This window comes from Triplophysa rosa, linkage group LG10 (genome assembly GCF_024868665.1).
Source record: "Triplophysa rosa linkage group LG10, Trosa_1v2, whole genome shotgun sequence".
NCBI classification, from domain to species: domain Eukaryota; kingdom Metazoa; phylum Chordata; class Actinopteri; order Cypriniformes; family Nemacheilidae; genus Triplophysa; species Triplophysa rosa.
The window spans coordinates 14,246,374-14,267,043 of record NC_079899.1 but is presented as its reverse complement, the minus strand read 5'-3'; the positions used below and the strand labels follow the sequence as shown (position 1 = coordinate 14,267,043).

The following is a 20,670-nucleotide window of genomic DNA, read 5'->3' as shown; positions in this document are numbered from 1 at the left end:
TGCAAAGCTTGAAGAGCATCTAAGGCATGTCGCAGCTTCCATATGCGATAAGATGAGCGTATTAGCTATTATTGGATGTAAACATTAGTAACCTCAGATCGGACTGGAAAAAGGCATGACTCCCCCTCAACCCAGCACTGTTTTTAGCCGTCTCTCTATGCACCACAAGTGTATATTTATATGTAAATACACGTGATGAGGGTGCTCTGGTTTCAATGAAAATACTCAAGTTGTGATGTGATCCAAAGACTCGTGGCCAGGAACAAATCAACAGCACGTAGTCGGGCATCATCTTTAGCGGCACATAGCGCGAAGGCCAAAGGAAAATATGACGCAGCACAGCTGGGTCATTTAATGAATTAACGGAGGAATGTCTTTTTACTGCACCCGCGATTAAAAATAGGCCTGGAAGATGAAATCAGATGCCGAAGGATCAGGGCAAGAAGGTGGCGTGGGCTGTATTTTTAGGGGGACAGATGATAAGAGAGGCGCTGGGCTGTTGGGTTACTCCAGATTGAGAGACCTCTTGAGAACATCTCCTAAGCAGCTGATGGGCTTCTTGAGCCAGACTTCTTATAACTGCACTGGGTCACGAGTGTAGTACCGTGGTCCACTTCTCTGGTGAGAAAGTTAGGGGCGGCTCTAACCTCAAAGCAATCTGCTCCTCTTTAGCGATTGTGATTAAAAGGGAAACTTGACGGTCCTCTTGCAAAAGTGTGACATCAATTTGCATCCTCATCTGCTGTGTCACATTCTAGTTCCCTGTGACATAAATCATATACAGTTCAAAAAGTACTTGTTCTTTATTTGTAATTTTTCACATTTTAGAATAATAGTAAACCCATCAAAACTCTAAAACACAGCTGTAACTATAAAAGTTTATGTTGTGATAAAAGCATCCAAAAGGCACAAAACTATGTTATAGCAACTTCAAAGTTACCATATACCCCAAAATTAAAATTCTGTCTCTATTTACTCACGCTCAAGTTGTTCCAAATCTGTACAACTGTTTTTGTCCTGATGAACATGGAGCAAGATATTTGGAAGGATGCTTGTAACGTAACCAAACAGTTCTTGGCAACCAATGACTACCATAGTAGGAAAAATTGCTTTATAAATATCTTTGTTCTGTTGAACACAAGAGAAGATATTTTGAAGAATGTAGGAAAGCAAATAGTTCTGGGGCACATTTGACTACCATTGTAATTTTTCCTACTATGGTAGTCAATGGTGGCCAAGAACCATTTGGTTACACGAGGGTGAGTGTAAATGAGATTTTTTTGGGGGGGTGAACTGCTACTTTAAGGTCACCGTGGTACGTTTTTTAAACAGCATTGAAATAATTACTATGGACGCTTATTGGCTGCTATTTTTTCAACATATGTCATCCGTAAAAAAAATGTAATGCAATTTTAAATAGAAAATAAATGACTTATGTTACTATTCAAAGTCATTTAAACATTTTCCTGTGGCTCAGTGGTTAGAGCATGGCACTAGCAATGCACATAGTCAGAAACAAATGTATAATACAATGCAATGTAAGTCGCTTTGGATAAAAGCGTCTGCCAAATGCATAAATGTAAATAAATGTAAAAACATACTGTACATCTACAGTTTTCCAGAGCAACATTTTATTCAAGCGCTTCAAAACTTCTGAATGGTAGTGTATTAAACACAAATTTGGACACTGGCAAGGGCCTAGACCCCCAAAACAATAAGATATCACTCACAATGACCTACAATACAATTATGAGGTTGCACGTTAATTAATATCTGATATTTATCAACATAACTGCTGTAAAACTTGCCGTGACGAATGTTTTTCTGGTGTCATTTATTTCCGTTATTGTGTAGCTTAGTTGTAGCTGTTAAATGATTATGCTATTGTGAAACAATTTATTTTCTGAAAACTTGAAGACATTTATAGTGCATCCTGGAAATTTCTAATAAACTGCATTAGTGCCCGAAACAATGTCAACAACGGGACAGTCTTAGAAACATCTCACTCTCTGGGTAGTGAGTCCTATTGCTGAACTAAGCAGTGGATGAGACACGCCCATACAGTATACAGAAAAGCTGACCCACCTGTTTCACTTCACACTAGAAATCTGTCATCCCTGTCTAGTGTAGGCTACTTCATCAACACGTGCTGGACCTCCACGCCAAATGTGACCAGCCCTCGCCAAGGTCAACGAAACCCAAACGTGTATACTCCGGTGCAGAACACCTGTGAAACGGATCGGTTTCGCTTCATCCCCTCAAAAGCTTGGTTGAAGCCCCCGGACTCGGACTAGCTTCACCATACGGATGATACACTGTCACTACAGGATTACACAGAGATAAAACACTGCTCTCTCAAATCTCTGGGGCTCTCCCACAATTTTCACAAGTGCCCTTTACAGAAAGAGCAAATAGTGGTTCACTTCTATGCAACTAAAAAAATGTGATAAAAGCCGCAAAAACAACCCGGACAAGAAGGTGGGAAGGCAGAGAGGACAGGCACTGGGTAGGAAACAGGCTTTCAAGATTTGAGCCCATGGCTTCAAAGGACGTGCGGCGCAGCGCAGAAAGCACACAGCAGGACCAATCTGAAGCTAGAACAAAAAGAGCTGCACTCCTACAGTGCCAATTCATTTCTCCTTATGAAACTGTTTAAGTTCGAGGGCTTTACTTCTGGGAGGCTTTCAGCCAGAAGAGCCTGGCGCTATATTAATTTCAGCACTTTACCTTTCGCAACCCGGAGACCTCTGACCTGCCTTACCTGTATAAATAGAAAGAACTAATTTACTAGCGAGAAAGCGCTAAGGGGCAAACATGTCCTGGGTAATGAAGTGTTCAGCTTGTGCATGATTAACCAGCTGGTGGGGGTGGGGCAGAAACCACAGGCCATGAAATAAGGGGTAAAATTGATTAGCAATTTTCATTTACACAGCTAAACAAAAGCTGCTTTGCATATCAGCCCGATTCGTTTATGCAAAAAATACCGAGCTAACGTATCTAACTTTATAGGGCTGCGACTATGAAAGCAAAAACAAGGGCTATTTTAAAAGTGGTGGTCACGCAGGCACACTGTACCAGGTGCGATGCTTTTTGTTACTGGTCCAGTTCTAAATCTGGACCGGTGAACAACAAGCTGGGATGCTAAAGAAACAATATCATTTGATCTTCCATTGTTGCGCAGCATTTGCAAACTACTTTCAAAGCCGTCTCTTGGTGCTATTTTTGCAATCACTGAGGCTACCAAAATCCCTTTGGATCAACAGTGTGCATTGACAGCAAATCCTTTAATTAAAAGTTGATTTTAATACTTATGGAATCATTTGCATATACTCTTACGAAACACAGATGTATGGTATATAACTGGAAAGTTTATAATACATAATAAATAAATAATACATTGTTTAACTAAACTAATTCATTATCCTATTTATTTTCAAATATACAGCCGCGGAAAATATTAAGAGACCATTCCAAATTTTCATTTTTTCGGCATTCTAGATGTATTGTGGCCATTCCAGTCCAATGTGTGTCCAATTCCAACAAAATCCAACCTCAGGAGTGACATAAAGTCATCCAACAGCAATGTGAAAGACTGACAGCATGACAAGACACATGAAACTGTGATAAAAACCGAGGTTATCACATACATTTTTTTTTCCTAAATACATGTAAAATATTACTGTTGTATTGCTTAAAGGTGAATATGAACTTGTTTTCATTGCAGTATTTGAGGTCTGAAAAAGTACAGAGCATCTTTTCTATTATTTTGACCCGTTTCTCCAGTTTTCATATTCTGCAAATAAATTCAAATAGAAACAATATTACTATTTGAAATTTGGTGGAAACATTTTTAGAAGTTCACAGAATGAAACAAAATGATCATTTTACCTAAACACATACCTATAAATAGTAAATTGAAAAGTCAGAAACGGTCTCTTAATTTTTTCCAAGTCTGTATACAGAATATTCAATAATAAACTATATGGACAGTTAATATATAGGAATTTTCTTTACATAAGGGTAAACATACGCCAAAACACAAATTATGCATAAATCAAGCTGCGAGCTCATGTAACACCCATTTTTGCACAAAAAAAAATGTATATTAATGCTTAAACTCAAATGCAAGCTTCACATTTCTGCTTTCAAACCCTCTGCTGTTCAACCTAAAAAACACTTCTGTGATACCTATGATATAATATAAACTTCTTGTTTGCTTTTACAAACTCAAGGACAAAATTACTTTCTGTGCTAATCGACAGCGCACCACAGATGTTGATGATAATGCTTAGAACTGTTTGGAACTCAAACCCTCTCTCTAAAAGAACTTTTCAATGACTTTCCCAGCAAGTGCATGAAGAGTATTTGACAAACGGTAAGTAACTGCTGAGTAAAATGAAAGCACCACCAGACTGCACTGCCATGTAGCAGCTCGATTCTTTCTCTATTTGTACGAGTGTGTGCGTGTTAGCCTGGGGCACTACCGTCTCCTCACAGGAAATCCACTGTGACAACTTCATATTCAAGCATCCCTTTTAAACTCCCAAACAGACCAAAATGAATTCATCTCCAGCACTCAATATAAGGCTTTATAAATACTCTTTATGAGTGCTAATGAGGTGTCAAAATAATATAAAAGACATTAAATTAGTGCATTCATAATCAGTTTGGCCAACACTTTACATTACCATGTGTACATTTTCTAAAAAATTATCAAATATGCTTTCGTAAACTCCAATGGTTTTATATTATCAATATTATTCTAGAAAACTAAAGTTGTCTCTGCACATGAAAAAGTAGGCCCGCGCAGCACCTGACAGATAGTAAATGCGGCAGAAAAAAACTTCTCTCCAGTACACTGTACACAACTCCAAATTTAATTTTCTGCAAGATTACACACAATAATTACTAGCTTTTTAAACCCCATAACTAATGGCTTCCAATTAGAGGATCTATAGGTATCGATCGGTCGAGAATTTGAGAGTAGCTTTAACACAAAGCCCTTAGTCTTAAAGAAAACCGTGGAGTCGTCCACCAATGGAAGCGCAGGATAAGGCAAGAGGATATGAAAAGGGTCTGACTGGACTTCTTTTTATACAAGGAACGTTAAGACGGCAGATGCCAAAGCAGAGACGCAATTAATTCATCTCATTTCACCGTTGTTTGGAGCGCTTGAGCCTCTTTATAAATGCTGGAGCAAAAGTATTCCTCCACAGCCTTCAGATTTATGGCACCTATCTAGCACATTGTTTAGCTTGCTTGTTAATTATTCAAAAGGTGAAGGATACTTCAGAGTGTGGCCTCCACTAATAAACCATACAAGATTAATTTCCTCCAGGAAGCCACATGTCAAACCGGCCTGAATGTTACAAACAGCATCACGTCTTAGTCGCACGACAAACACCAAGACAAAATGCCTTCCCTGATACACTAAAACTATCAAAAATAAAACTCATCTACTTGATGATTTGTGACATACTTCGACAGGATTATCTTGGTCGCAGTAGCGGGCGTGAGGTAATGCACATTTCCTAATTCACCGATTAATTCTCTGGATTAGTCATCTAAATACCTCTTTTCAAGATAATGAATTGATGCATATGCAAACGGGTAACCACATATTATGTGGATAACCATCTTCACGGGAAACCAAAAGACCTTACGGTTTCGAAAATTAATGCATGTAGGGTACTCTCGCAACTCCGAGGTGAAATCCTGGCGAAACTAAAGCGACACGCTGTGTACCATGCCCCGGAATACATTGGGAAGAGGGCGAGCTTGTAAACTTGACGGACACATTATAACAGCGGAATACTAATCAGAAGATCACCTCTGCTCTAAATCTACAGGATTTGGAGGCCTTTTGCACCACAAAGCAAACCGGGGATTAGCAGTAAATAGATATTTTACGGGAACAGAGAGATTTACTGTATAAACTCAAGACTTGAAACCGCTCTCCAAATGCTTGACCCGGTGTTCGTTTTTGGTATTCACAGCTACGATGACTCGTCAATACAAAGAAGCAAACGATGCGACGCAGTTTTTCGTTCTGGCCATGCAGCAAAAAAGCTGTGGCAGGCATCACTGGTGTGTGTATTAATAGACGATCCACATTCAGAAAGCTCTGGGTATCAATTAGGGAGCGATGCACGCACCGCGAGCGGGGTGCGAGTTCATCCACAAAATAAACCCGTGATCGTCAAAGCCTCTTTCGCCAGTGTCAAACTTGCAGTATTGGTAAGCACTTGGATGTGGGAATTATCAAATGACCTGGATTGTTTAACAGAGCGGCCACAAAGCTACATTGCGCATTTCATAAACACAGTGGCACTGAAACACTGAAAGCTCATTTGCATGTTCTGTATTGTGACTGTAAACTACTGCCATGTATCAACAATGTCCAGGAATGCGCTCTGTGCATAATCTGCAGCAACGTTTCTAGTGTGTACAAATGAATTCATGGCCTACAAACAGGTAATCCCCATATGAATGTAACACAGTGCCGTTTCTCCAAGTACGACACAACAAAAACATTATTAAATCAGTATACGCTACAATAATGTCATATTAGCTCAGTTCGCACAAGACAAAGCTTTGTATCACAACATAGCATAAGCTTCACCGCAAAAAAAGTTTGGCAGCTTTTTTCAGAGACATAAGGCATTTTATGTTTCGCCTAATCCCCTGTCACAAGCATTAAGCATTTAAAGAAGCAAGCGCCACATATCCAGAACAACCGTGGTTCAGTCCAGCCTGGCGGGTCAACACGGAGCAGCAGGTCTCTCGTGCACCCCGCCGTCCCTCCCAATCAGAGGTGTGCCTTACTTACGCTGGATCCTGGCTTCCCTCAAAGAGTTCTCTGGTGCAGTTTTTCAAGGACGTCCGCCTGCCGGCTGCCTCTCGCTTTTCCTCCCCTTTCCCAATGCAGCGACCACAAACAAAAAAAGCCTGCTTGCTTTCCCTCAGCTAGCCTGAATCAGGGGCTGTGTGTTTCTCTCAAAATCATTAAGGACCCTGGCATGGCAAGTGAGGGATAGAAAAAGGAGGGAGGAGAGAGAGAGAGAGAGAGAGAGAGAGAGAGAGAGGGAGGGAGAGAGAGAGAGAAATAAGGCTGCTGGGCAAGCTGGCCGGCTTGTTCCCCCCGCTTGTGTACTAGTACACAGCGCCGACTGATCTCCTATTGCAAGCCGGCAAAAAAGATGCTTTACTGAAAAACAGAAGCATCACGTTTCACGGAAGTGAGAGCTAGGATCTCTGGACTGGGAGCTAACTGTCACCAGCCGGGAGCCTTTGGGATCTGTGGTCCCTGATGTATGCCTGTCTCATGTGAAAAATGTTGATTGTTCAACCCCCAAAACCAGACTTCTGTAAACAAACAAACAGCTTTTTCAAGAGGGCTCACGTTTCTAGAAATACTTTTGTGCATTTTCTGCTAGCTTTATAATTCAGGATTTGAAATGAAACTTTGACTCGCAAAACGAACAGACAGACACTTCGCAGGACGACACCTGACTTGGTCATTCATCAGAATGTAATGCTACATAATCTACAACGATGCATGCATACACATCAAGACTGTTGCATTGCATGCATGACAGCAGGCTGACAGTATCAAACCATTTAGGGGCTGTGTCCACCAAGCGTTTCTGCCGGCGTATGGCGTGTTTTTTCAATTGTTTCCAACGGAAACGCCACGTTTTTTGAAAACGCCAGCAGCTGGCGTTCTTTTCCACAGGCTCATCGCCGGGACCAGTGTTTTTTCACACTCAGCGTATCATAGTGACCAACGCGCCTCGGCTTGAAGGAAAAAAAACGCAACCGGTGTTTTCAGCTAGCGCCTGGCGTTTTCAGCCACGTAAAAGCGCCTCGGTGGATCTGGAGCCCAAATGGACAATTTAAGGATTAGTTAAACAAATACAACAATTCTATCATCAGATAGGCTACTCACCCTCATGACATTCTAGATCCGCTCAACTTTCTTTCATCTGTGGAACAAAACAACAGATCTTTTGAAGTGAGTTTAACTTCCATATGACAGAATACAGTAAACAGGGGCTAAAAAAAGATCCAAATATGACACCATGTAAAAGTGTATACATTAATGACTAAACATTGCACTCTGTAGTCTGTATATTGCACTTTTCTATGTTTAAACTCTGTGTGTCAAAATGGGTAACATGACCAATGGTGTTTGGTGTCACTGAATGAGTTTTGACATGGCAAGTTTGAATAGCGCAACAGTGCAACTATTATGAAACAACGAATGACAAATTTGGGTTTGTCAGTCAATGCGATTGTTAAGTCTGAGGTCACGCGCTACCACGTACGGGTCGAAACGCAAAAGGCAAATAGCAAAAAAAAACTAAAATGCAGTAGCGATGTGCTGTAAGATCACAGAAAGATCAAGATCCTAGCATTTATCTTCATACCGAAATGCCAATGGCCAGACAGTAATCAATTTATGAATCATTAAAATATTGGTGTCGGGGACGCTGTGAGCCTGGAGACGAGAGTTAGTTTATAAAAGCTTAGCTTACATATGGGATATGAATAAATAGTGCCCATACTGTAAACAGCTGTTTAGATAGTAGTCTCACTTGAAACGAGTTCCCCTGAAGAATATCTTAATAGAGCCTTTGGATGACATAAGTGTAAATAAATGCTTTTAAAATCACTTAATATTAAAAAAAACATTTTGTTAAACAGACTGCTATAATAATGTAAATTCCAGTGTTGATCAACTCTAGCCAACAGCATCGCAGAGATGTAGCGGTAGCTGACAGTTTAAGGCGGTTTGTGAATTGAGATCAGAGCCCATTGTACATAAACAAACGTCTCAACAAGGGCATATGAGGCATCAGAGCAGCTAGAAATGTGTCGGTGATTTATATTGGCTGAAACTGCAGCATGCTCTCAGCTTACGTTATATCCTGGTGGGTGTCCCATCAAAAACAATAACACATCCAGCGTGCTTTTCGCCTGACATGCTACCATGTGCTCGCTAGAAATGTCGCTCTGAAACACAATTGAGCAATTTCTCAGGCTTACGGAAAGAATCGATCTCACGTCGCTGTCTGTCTCCATCTCAATGTTACTAAACATCTCAAGGACACGCGCGCTCCACTCGCAAAAACAACGTGCATTATTATTTCCATCGACAAAGCTCTAAAGTTACGACTAAAGGGACGGTGTGCTCATCCTTAAACCGTGTGAATCTGGTAAACGGCGATGAGTTTATAAACGCGTTTCTCACTTTGTCCAGTTGACGATGTATGTGACTTTATTCGTTTCGCAACATCAAACAACGGAGGGTAAAACTGATCATGTGAATGAGTCACCTGCTTTTTAGGTTACCGTATGTCGTTAAAGTGTAGCAGCGGGAGATTAAAAGGCTTAGATGGCCATGCACATAAACAGTAGGCGTGTTGAAGATATAAAATGTCGTTTACCTTGCGTGTCAGTTGTGTGGCAGGAGTCCAGGTAAGAGTCGCTTCTTAAAGGGACAGCGCTTTTTTGAAAACTCGAATCTAGTCATTTGCTGCGTGTGCTTTATAAAGCATTGATCGCCTTTAAAGGGACGCTTTCATTTTGCAGATAAGGGTCTTATAAAAATATGGTGGTCAAAAACTCTTTACAGTTTTCCAAAAACGCAGTTTTCTGGCTGAAATAAGTGTTTCTTCTGAAAAGTATCTTGGATTTAGGCTACCAAACATAAGAAAACGGTTCACAGTCCACTTCAAAACTGTTTGTTTATGTGAAACGTTGATTTATAACCTAAGTCAAATACATAAATCAACCCCCCTTGCACACACGATAAAGCTACAATGCTCACCCGTTTACCAATATAATTTTCACAATAAGGGTTACTCCATGAATTAGGCTACTCACCCTCAAGTCGTTTGACAACCCTAAGTCCTCCGTTTATCTTCAAAACACAAATGAAGATAGTTTTGTTGAGGTCCGGGAGCTTTCTGACTCCCCCATATCCTGCAACACAACTCATTTTCAAAGTACAGAAAGTGAGTAAAGATATTGTTGAAATAGTCCATGGCACTCCAGTGGTTCAGCCTTAATTATATAAAGCGACAAGAACAAAACAAACAAAAATAACGACAATATTCAACAATATCCTAACTTCCATGTTAGTTTCCAACACGCGTCACCGAGAGCACCAAGATGTGATGTCAGTGCAGAGGTCAGCACCGCACAAGGCATGCACGTGGTGCATGCATCGTGCGGTGCTGACCCTGGATGCTCCCGTCAATGTGCGATATCTTTACTCACTTTCTTCACTTTGAAAGTTGGTTGCGTTGCAGTCTATGGGGGAGTCAGAAAGCTCCTGGATCTAAATTTGCGTTCCGAAGACGCAAGGAGGTCCTAGGGTTTTCGGATGACTTGAGGGTGAGTAATTCATTTCAGAATTTTCATTTTTCGGCTGAGTAGCCCTTTAATCTCTGTACTTCAGCATACACACGGCTGCTCACTAGTTCAGAAAAAAATTTATTCCACATATCCTCTAGAAAACCTTTTTTCATTTGTTTTGATGTTTGGTTATTTACAATGAACACAAAGGACACTATACTGTATATCCAGCTTGGGAGTCTTTTTGAGCCTTCATGCACATGACAATAATCTCTCTCTCCCAAACTGATGTGGTTAAAAGAAACCCATTGTGAGACATTTTTGCACTTTCTTTTTACTGTACCACGGACATACCAATGATAGCAGGAAAAACCTATTACTATAAAACTCTATTTTTGTTGCTTGAGTACATATTTGATTTAAAATTTAAAAGTACATATATAGATCATTAAACTGTTGTATAACTTCACATTGATTGTCAAACCATCAGTGAACTTTAAACACAGTGTCCTGGTTTACAGACAAGTCTTATTTTTAGCCAGGACTGTGCCTTAGTTAAATTAGGATATTTAAGATATAACAAAAACAAAGTGACACTTGAATAGTAATCCAGCAAAGCGCTAGCCACAAAAACAGGAAGTGAAGTTGAACGAGACCGTTCCTCTCCCAATTAAAGAGAACAATCAATCAGCCCCAAGTCACAAACAGAGGACTAACATGCAACCAAATCCCCAAAACCTGCTGACACAGAGGAAAAGTTTCATATCTCAAATGCAACCTGCCTCTGTAACTTCCACAGCACACTTCAAAAGAGAACAAGATGCCAAAGGTCATATCCCAACCACAGTCTCCAGTGCTCTTCGGAACTCTAGGGAAGAGTAATATTAAGCAAGAGACATTGTGTAACAATGCTTCATTACTGTCATGCTGGTCGTGCTGTTATTTCAATACAGTGTTGAAGCAGAGGGACAGGAGAGGAGAGGCAGGAGACAGCAGACTGACGCCAGCATGAGATGGCGGATATAGCTTGGGTGTATTGTTTTAAATTGTGCGCAAAGCTGGAGGTGAGAGTTGCTTATGTGCTACTGACTGGCCTGGTCTGTCCATCCTTATTTCTCCCCCAGGGGGAACTCAAACCTCCTCCCAAACCTTATCCTAGACCCATAGGATTGACAATCCTTTTTGTAAACATTCTGTGCCCCTTTCCACCTTGTTTCTTTTCCGGGTAGTCTTTGTTTATGCGGTAATGATGTCGCTCGTGTCACACTTGGTTATTTATGTCTCCACACTAATAATTTAGTTGGTAGAAATAAGTGTGTTTCTATGACCTAAACCATGAATCTTTATCCAATAATATGCCTCTGATTGAATTTATGAGTTATTTATTAAACTTAAGACTAATTAGTTCTGGGCCGTAAATTCTGTAAATCAGTCAAGTGACTAGTCTTTTAAGCTGACTGAGCTCAAGTCCCCAAAGCATTATTCTTGTATCATTTTAGAATTAATGGTGCCCTTAACACATGTAATGGAAAATATTTTTGTTGTGGCTGATATTAGGTAATAAATATTACAAGAAAAAGATATATTAGAAGTTTAACCACACAACACCAATGACTTCACATACAGGCAGGTTGACTTACAATAAGGGTACTATGTAGCAATTGCATGTTTTTCTATTAAAAACCAATGCTGAGAGGATGACGTGATGACTAGATGTATCTCCCCCCTTCTATCTTATACTCTGCTTGTATATGTGACACTAGTTAAAATGTGTTTATATAAGAAGAACACAAAATGTATCATGAGTTCTGATGTTGAAAATTAACAACTAACATAACTTACATATAAACCTATAAATTATCTATAATTATAATTCATTCAAGTAGCCTATATATTGCAAGAGTTTCAATTGGAACTATGGAACTCCATGGCACACTTTCTGCTGTGCATAAAAATGTCACTTAGCTCAACTCTGCTTAATAAAATGAATCAAATTCTGCTTTACACACTTTTTGTCAATTTATTTGTGGATTCAACAATGTGATAAGTTGAGAACTGCACTTTGAGGATTTCAGGCAGTAACACTTCAGCACCATGGACAGCTCCGTGACGCAACGTGATCTGCTTTACCTTTCGCTATAAATTTCGTATAAACACATGCATACTGATTATTTCCAACCCTAATTGTCATCATATAGCTCAGAAAACTGCCCAATAGGAAACTATAGTTACAAACATCTGAATCTTTAGAAGTAAAAATTGTAAACAAAATAAATTAAAACATAACAGTGCACATATTGCTAAAACATATTGCACAAATACAAATTGTTTTTTCTTCTAGTGCATTGTTTATTAATATTATTTAGCATTGTTTATTTTTGTTGACTTGAATATGAAAAATACTCCAAAATAAGCAGATCTGTTTACTGGATTTTTACTGCAAATCTTAAAGTGCTGTTTGTATTTTTAAATGGTAATATCACATTTTTGGACGCCTTTATTGTCCACGTGTAATGTAGCACATTTCTCGTTACGAGTCATGATGGCGCTGAGATCCAGGCTTACTGTATATACTTTGCTTTAAAATAGTCTCTTTGCTGCCACCTAATGTATATCTGTCCTAGAGCCTCTCGCCTCTGTGAGGCTTAATCCATGCTGGATCGCCTCATATGGGCACATGCGAAAGGGATTTACAACAAAAGCAGAATTGTAGAGATATGCTAATTTAATCTTTGCTGTCTATCAGTGTAATCATATCATCAGCATTCTCTGGTGCGCAAATACTACAGCCCCCTTTGATCCGACGGGTCCCGCTCTCTTTTCATTTTACCGATGCTTGACTTTAATGATAATTAAATCAAGATTAAAGGTACCTCAGATAATTCATACCGCCAATATAAATCTATAAATCTTTAAGAGCACTTGTCAGGCTCTCGCTCTTTCGATTAATGTCATTACAGATTCCACAAAACGAATGTTTTCCCCTCTTTTAAATTTAAGAGGCCTGTAGTCCATGTAATAATCTATAGTTTTTCATTAGAGTTGTGAGATCTGCATAAAATAAATGGCAGATAAATAAATAAATCTAAATAATAAATGAATAACCTCTTGTTGTTAACGAAGAGGGAGAAGAAAGAAAGAAAGAAAGAAAGAAAGAAAGAAAGAAAGAAAGAAAGAAAGAAAGAAAGAAAGAAAGAAAGAAAGAAAGAAAGAAAGAAAGAAAGAAAGAAAGAAAGAAAGAAAGTTACTGCAAATGTCCTCTTTCTTTTGCGTGTGTTTAGTTAAATGTAATGTTCAGTTGAACTCTTTTGTGTCCGTTTCCGTTTTATTTTTATTTATTTAATACACACTTAATTTAGTATGAATATAGCATGAATGAATAAATGCTATATTTAATCTGTTTTTAAAAACACGATTGTATCAGTCACGCGTATTAAATTGTAATCCAATAATCACGTCTTTCGATATAGAGTTTCTATCTCATGCATTGTTACCGGTCATCTCAGTCACATGCACGCACTGCATCAGTTCGACTGAGAGTGCAGAGATGTGTACAGACGCTCAAAACGCGGTCACGCTGAGCGCACCACGAGAGGTGTCTGAGTAATCGGGCATGTAAATATTAGAAGTTTCACTTAAAGATAAAAGTAACATATGACGCCCGGTGTCGTTGCAGTCCAACGTAATTGTCTCGCTACTCACATGGTCACTGGGTGTCACTTCAACTGGGATAATTGGCTGGTGCTCGCGGTCCTGTCCTCTTCCTCTGCTATAGTCTGAAGCCAGCGCAAGTGTCGATCACTTTTCAGCTTCAAACGGCACGGCGGAGTGTAGGAAGTCTCCGAGCTGTTGTGTACACTAGGCTGTAAATAGGTAACTTTTTACATAAAAACAGGTATCAGATGAAAAGGGAAGGCGTAATTTTGCGCAGGAGCTCCCTCTTTCAACAAAAACTGCCATGTACATGTCAAGTAACCTAATCTTATTAATGTTCAACTTATCATCGGCTAAATTCGTTTTTTAATGAAGAGACTGTGTACATTTTTTTTTTTTGTCATTACAATTTACGAATTTAATATATTCTCGTGGTCATAATAAGAACGGGAACAATAGAGTGTTTAATACCGTGTTTACACGTTACACATCCACACGTAATCAAATATGTGCATTGACAGATCGTATATTAGGACTTCCAATGTGTTCCAGGGCAGAGAAAAGTTCACCTGACTGTCAATGACACACTGAGGTTGTAAACTATTTTAGACGAAATGTGTGTCAGAACTTTTGCGCTTGAACGTGAAAACGTTTAACCATTGTCTTTATTTTATACAGGACACCAAGTCATCTCTTTCAGTCTCGTGACTGCAGAAAACTTTCGCTTTTTGTGTGAACATTTTCAAGTGATTAATAATTAAGAAAGCACTATGGGATGTTTACCATAAGCTTACTCGATACTGTTAACTTTCATATATCGAAACCTTGCGCTCTCTACACGTATTAACTCTTTTTATATTGCCTTTTGATATATTATCGCAGTGCAGCTTGACTGTTTCATATTCATATCTAATCTCATGGCCCATAAACTAATAACATAAAGACGATTCGAATTAATCCATTCAGTGACGAGACAGACAAAAGGCAAGCGAATGTTTGCGTCCTGATTTATAGAGTTCAAGCCAACAAATCCCTTTCTGTTTCTTCCCTTTCGCTCGCTCTGTGCGCGAGAGTATGTATGCATTTCTTTCCTCATGTTTTGGTTAAACCATTCTCAAAGTTTTTGCACTATTCTAGAATGTACACTCACAAGTTTAAGTGATCAAAGAGCTCACTGGTACACTTTCTCTTTTACCTTCATTTAAATTCACTAAGAGCAGAGTCAGTTGGGCGTGTGTTACAGCTGTGAAAGTTAGTGCCACACGCGCCTGCAGAGCAAGAAGCAGAAGCCACGAAGGAGGTGCAACGTTAACTCTAATATAGTTGTTTTGTGTGTGTATAGAATGAGACATAACAGCCTCAAAGTGAGAGGAAAAGCTGTCCGATACAATTCCTCCCGCGTCTCTGTAATTGAGAAAAAAAGATCTGACTCTCTTTACTTTTTTTTGTCACGCAAATTCGGTTCTTCATGAATTTAAGAATTAATGCACAATCGTACACGATGGAGCAAAAGTTTTTGCTCGCTTCCTTCGCTTCTTTACCCTGCGATCAGACATCTGGACATTTTCTATAAAGCAATTATACTTTTGTTTGTGGGGGCATATACATTCCAATTTCAAGCCAGTAATGGTGAACGACAGCGACTACAACCGCTGTCCGTGGTCCTGATCTTTCTTTCTTTCTTTCTTTCTTTCTTTCTTTCTTTCTTTCTTTTTCTATAGCCTAGCCTACCAAACGACACGTCAGATCGCCGAACTGATTTTTGTAATCAGCACCCGTGAGACGCTTTACATCAACTTGACAACAGTTTGCTTGCACTGTCCTTGGCCTTCAGATGTCCTCGCCACCCTCAACTCTAGTTATTACCATATAGGACACACTAAATGGATAGCTATTCAAATTTAATTTATAAACTTTTTAACTAAAGACCTGTTCTACACAGGTGCATAATCAATTGTAAAATTCCACTTAAAAAAAAAAAACTTTAGATTTAAATAATGTGTAGCCTTACAAAATCTGTAACTCGTACATGTAGACATGAAACATTAGAAAACATCTGTCACATACTCTTTTATACTGCCTTTTGGAGGATTGCAATTTCTATTTGAGCATTTAGCAACAGCAGAAAATTAAATGAAAGGTGTTAGATATAGCTCGTCGTTGCGTAATATAAGACACTGCTGAAGCTAACAGCTTGAAAATGGATCGGATTGCTCCGCATTTAGGCATTAATTGATGTGTAACCTCAACCCTGTGGAAACCTGATAGGTTTCCTATTATTACGTAAAGGGAATGCCAATTGCTTATATTGCCTTTCTAATTTCTTCCTCATTCCTGCACACTTTTTTTAAAATTCCTAAAACCGAACTATGTCGAGCATTAACAGGATCACCTAAAACTAATGTAATAGATATGTAAGTGCTTTATATAAGATTGTGAAGGAATGTGAAATTCTTCTGTTTAAATATGTAAACATGCAGTTACAGTAGCAGTAAATAATAAAAGCTCATTTTGTATAAATCAGGGAAAACAAGTGCACTTATTTTTTATAAATGGCAATATCAATGAGAAACTGATCTGTTTTAATACTTGCTTACTATAATTTTATTTCAATGAAATGTTGGTTCTTTCCAAAACAAAGGTGCGATAAAAAATTGCTTTGGAAAAAAACAATTGCAATGCAAATGGCTGTGATCTGATGAGCACAGCAAGAACACTCTACACATTTCCCCTGTCATCTCTGTGACATGTCTGGATCAGAAGTGAAGCTTGTTTCCTCAGCAGCCTGCATCCAGTTTTCTGTATCACCACACACAAGAGCCCTTTTAGCCTGAGACATTGGGTCTCTATCCAGATAGAATATATTAAACAAATGAGTTTTGCCAATAGCAGAAAACACAACAATAATACTGTCCGCCCCGACAAAATAAAAAAAGAGAAGCGTTTCCTATGCAATTTCTCAATGAGCGTCCCGCATCACAGCTGATCTTCACGGCTTAGCTTCTAAATCATTCTTACACGTCTTGTTTAAGGTCAGTTTGGAGTGGGATATCTGATTCCACATCAACACTCTCTCCAATACGACAATTTGTGAACACGAGCCCAGATGCTTAAGTCTGTCGCCTCAAGCTTGTACCCTCCCATGGCCCTTCCGTCTTGTGCCAGATCTCTCTCCCAGGTAGTTGCAGCACTCTGGCGCTGTCAGGAAAGCCGCAACGTGCCTCATCAGAGGTAATATTTGCATTTCGTGGCGTGATCGTTTCTACGGTCCTAGTGAATTTCCTCCTCTTTGTTAAATCCGGCTCAGATGTGACATCTTCGACCCTCCCTCACCACCATTAACAAACCTGCCGAGGTCCGGAAGAAGATAAGGAAAATTAAAGAGACTGCCCCGTTTTCACTTAATAACCCTTAAAACTCCACAAATCTGCTCGGATGCTTCACCACTCCTCCAGCAACGTGGGGCGTTCTCTATTTATTTACCATCCTACAAGCAGAACACAAAAAACTAATGGATAAAAAGTGACAAGCTATCAGGAGAATCTGAATGCATAATTGATTTAGGGCATAAATTAATATGATTATGCGGCGGTGAGGGGCATGTCTGCCAAGGAGCGCCGAAGAATGGGGGGATGAAACATGGCTCCCATCGTCACGGCATCAATATGTAACAAACATGGTCTTCTCTGTTTCATGTTCTTTATACAGGACCTGCCTCTTGCCCTTTCTTGCTCATCAGAGATGCCATAACAAGGTGCTGGTACACAGCAAGTCAGACACGGTCTGAAGACTTCACAGTTCATCTGAACATTTTTAAAGCTTTCAAAGTTTATACAAAGGAGTACCTTTGTTTGAAAAGGTAGGGAAACATTTTAAAGAATTGTTTAAACAGCTCGTCCTAGTTCTAGACGAACAGCTCGTTCTAGTTCGTCTCCATTTTAAAACAAGTGCGCATTCAAAAAGCAAGGAAATACTTGTTTTTCTTCACTGCTCAATGTAGGGTATTGCAATCGGATAATATTGCAATGTCACGAACCAACCTGGTGATGTCACATGCCGTGGCGCTGCAAGATGGCGGCGCCCTTGCTCCAAAAGCCATAACAAAACATCACGTTTTTCCTTAAAAGGTTACATTATCGAATCTGTTAAATGTTTTTTTATTTAAGTGAAAATAAGTTTACTAAATAATGTACATTGGATCGAATGGTTCATTTCCGCTTTAACATCCGAAGAACCTTTCTGTTTCGCAAAAGGTTCTTTGTAGCAAAAAATAGTTCGTCAGATTATAAAAAGGTAAGAAAGAGATGGTTCTTTAAAGAACCCTTGACTGAATGTTTCTCTGTAAAATCAAAAATGGTTCTTCTATGGCATCGCTGTGAAGCACCTTTAAGATTGTAGCACTGCATTTCAATAAGAACATCATAATATACAGATCACAATTAAAATACTTTTTTTTAACTAAACAGTTGATTCTAGTAGTTATAACTAAAAATAAAGCATGGTTTAGGACTCCTATTAAGTTATTGTATGCTTAAAAAAGCTACCAAAGTTTACTATCACAATAAAAAGCCTAAACAGAATTCCGTAAATTCCAAACACATCTAACCAAAGCTCATGAGGTGTGAATCAGATCCACAACAACAACATCTAGACCTGAATCTCACCTTAAAGAGTTTAACTTGAAAGAAGCCATGCATGCTTTGAAGGCTTATCTCTTGTTTGCTGTTTCATGTGTATGAAACATGAAGGCTTTTAAGTGAGAGCAAACGTATTAGATTTTGTAATTACTAGGGCACCAAGCTGTGATTCAAATTATGATTCACGGCAACAGATGTGCTCCAAGTATTAATATATGTGCAATGCATCTCAGACAGCAATATTTGTTAGTTATGATCTCAGTACATCTCAATGGACATTTGTCTGTCAGTTACAAACATCTTCCTTTGAATTAATGTTGAAATTCACTAACCAGTTTAATATTTTTGAACACACACATTTGTTCTAAGCTCTGAATATGCTCGAATAAATGTCATCCAACAAGGAAGACACAAGCAAGTGACATAAAAAACGTCTCGCACCAACATGACCTCACACCAAATCCACATTAGGTCTTTGTGTGCTATTACAGACTATAGATATGCATTAAGCACATTCAATGACTGTATTCTGTTCTAAGAAACATCAGAGAGGGTGATCTGCTTTTCCAGAGGTGCTGGCCAATGGTTTCTGAGTAGGCAAAGTGAACATAAGCACAGTGCTGACAGTGTCCCCAATGTGGCTTACGCACCATTATGAGTGGTCATGCGATACCAGGAACCCACTCAGACACAGCGTTCAGTAAGGTCAGGCCGTGGATATCCCTAATCTGGGATTGTCGATGTGGAGCCATTGGCAAGGTGGCTGTTTGTCCTCAAGGTCCATTTGAGAAGAAAAAACAAGTTTCTAAATATGGAAGTCCATGTGCCAAAAGGAAGATGCTGCCAAGAAGCACAGATGCTGCGAGTGGTTGGTACTTTAATCAATGCTATTAATATGAGAGTGACATACGTAAGAAAACAAGCAGAGTGTGTCTGTTAAGTAGCTGTTGTGTCGCGTGCCAGTTCTGTTCGTCACAGCCTCCTTTTTGCTAACATGTGTACACTACTGATACAAAAACTAAACGGTTAAAGTGCTTTGCTTCTGTCACCACAACCAAAGAGTAGGGTCACTTACGCACCCTATAAATATGTTTTTAATATAATCATCAAAACTATGCAATAACACAAATTAAACTTCATGGCTAAATTATGTTATGACTAAAAATACCAAATCATGTCTTATATTTTAACATATTTAGTCCTGCTTTGCCTAGAAATGCATTTTAACTTTATTATGTCTTGATGTATCAACTTGGTATGGCTTTTTAACAGTATTGAAGGAATTCCCATTTATGCTGGCCATTTTTTTCAATATTCAGAAATAGTTATCCAAAAACTTTTATTTATTACAACTTTTGTTTTGTAATAAAATAAATTAAAATGTCTGAACAATAATTATGTCTACAAAAAAAACATCAGACATTAAGCATACCTTCAGATCAAAAGGTTTGTAAAGTCAAGAGAAACATTTCACTCAAATGGCCTTAAACTAGTATTAATGGTATAATATAATATAATATAATATAATATATCTGAATTTATAGGTATGTGTTTAGGTGAAATGGGCCACGTTTCCCGAAACCTTCTTATCGCTACGTTATATTACACGTTATGTTATAACTTAAGCTGTACCTTATCGTTAATATGTGTTTCCCGAAACGTTCTTAGTTAAATATACCTTCTGTAAGTCATACGTTCGGAAGGTTGGTCTGGAACGCTCTTAGCTATACCTTATCACTGTTGACAGCTCACTCGGCTAGTGGCCACTGTGAAAAAGGCTTATTTACATCGAAGTCCATACAAATAAAATTCTATTGTTAAATACACCAGTATTTTGGTGTGTCTTCATGCAAAGACATGAAGACATGATGATTGTTAGCTTTTTAATTATATTATCTAAAGGTGCATCAGCTGGCAAACCAAAGAATTTAGAGTATATTTAAAGAGAAAGATTGTGGTAGGAAGTTGCGATACAGCGAATATTTTTGCTAAATCAAATACGGTGCCATCCGCGGAG

General features: G+C 38.9%; 1 protein-coding gene across 6 annotated transcripts in view; it reads right to left on the bottom strand.

Annotated features, from left to right (window-relative positions):
- Positions 1-7,987, bottom strand: part of esrrga (estrogen-related receptor gamma a) — a 153,482-nt gene extending 145,495 nt beyond the window's left edge. For 3 of the 6 annotated variants that reach the window (XM_057344579.1, XM_057344580.1, XM_057344586.1), the window contains exon 1: positions 7,949-7,987. In XM_057344579.1, coding sequence (XP_057200562.1) covers positions 7,949-7,954 — 6 coding nt within the window. In that variant the 5' untranslated portion in view covers positions 7,955-7,987. Of the gene's footprint in view, positions 1-6,829; positions 6,961-7,948 lie in introns of those variants that run through there. The other 3 variants (XM_057344582.1, XM_057344585.1, XM_057344589.1) reach the window with 1 other exon arrangement.
- Between the last annotated feature and the right edge of the window lie 12,683 nt (positions 7,988-20,670).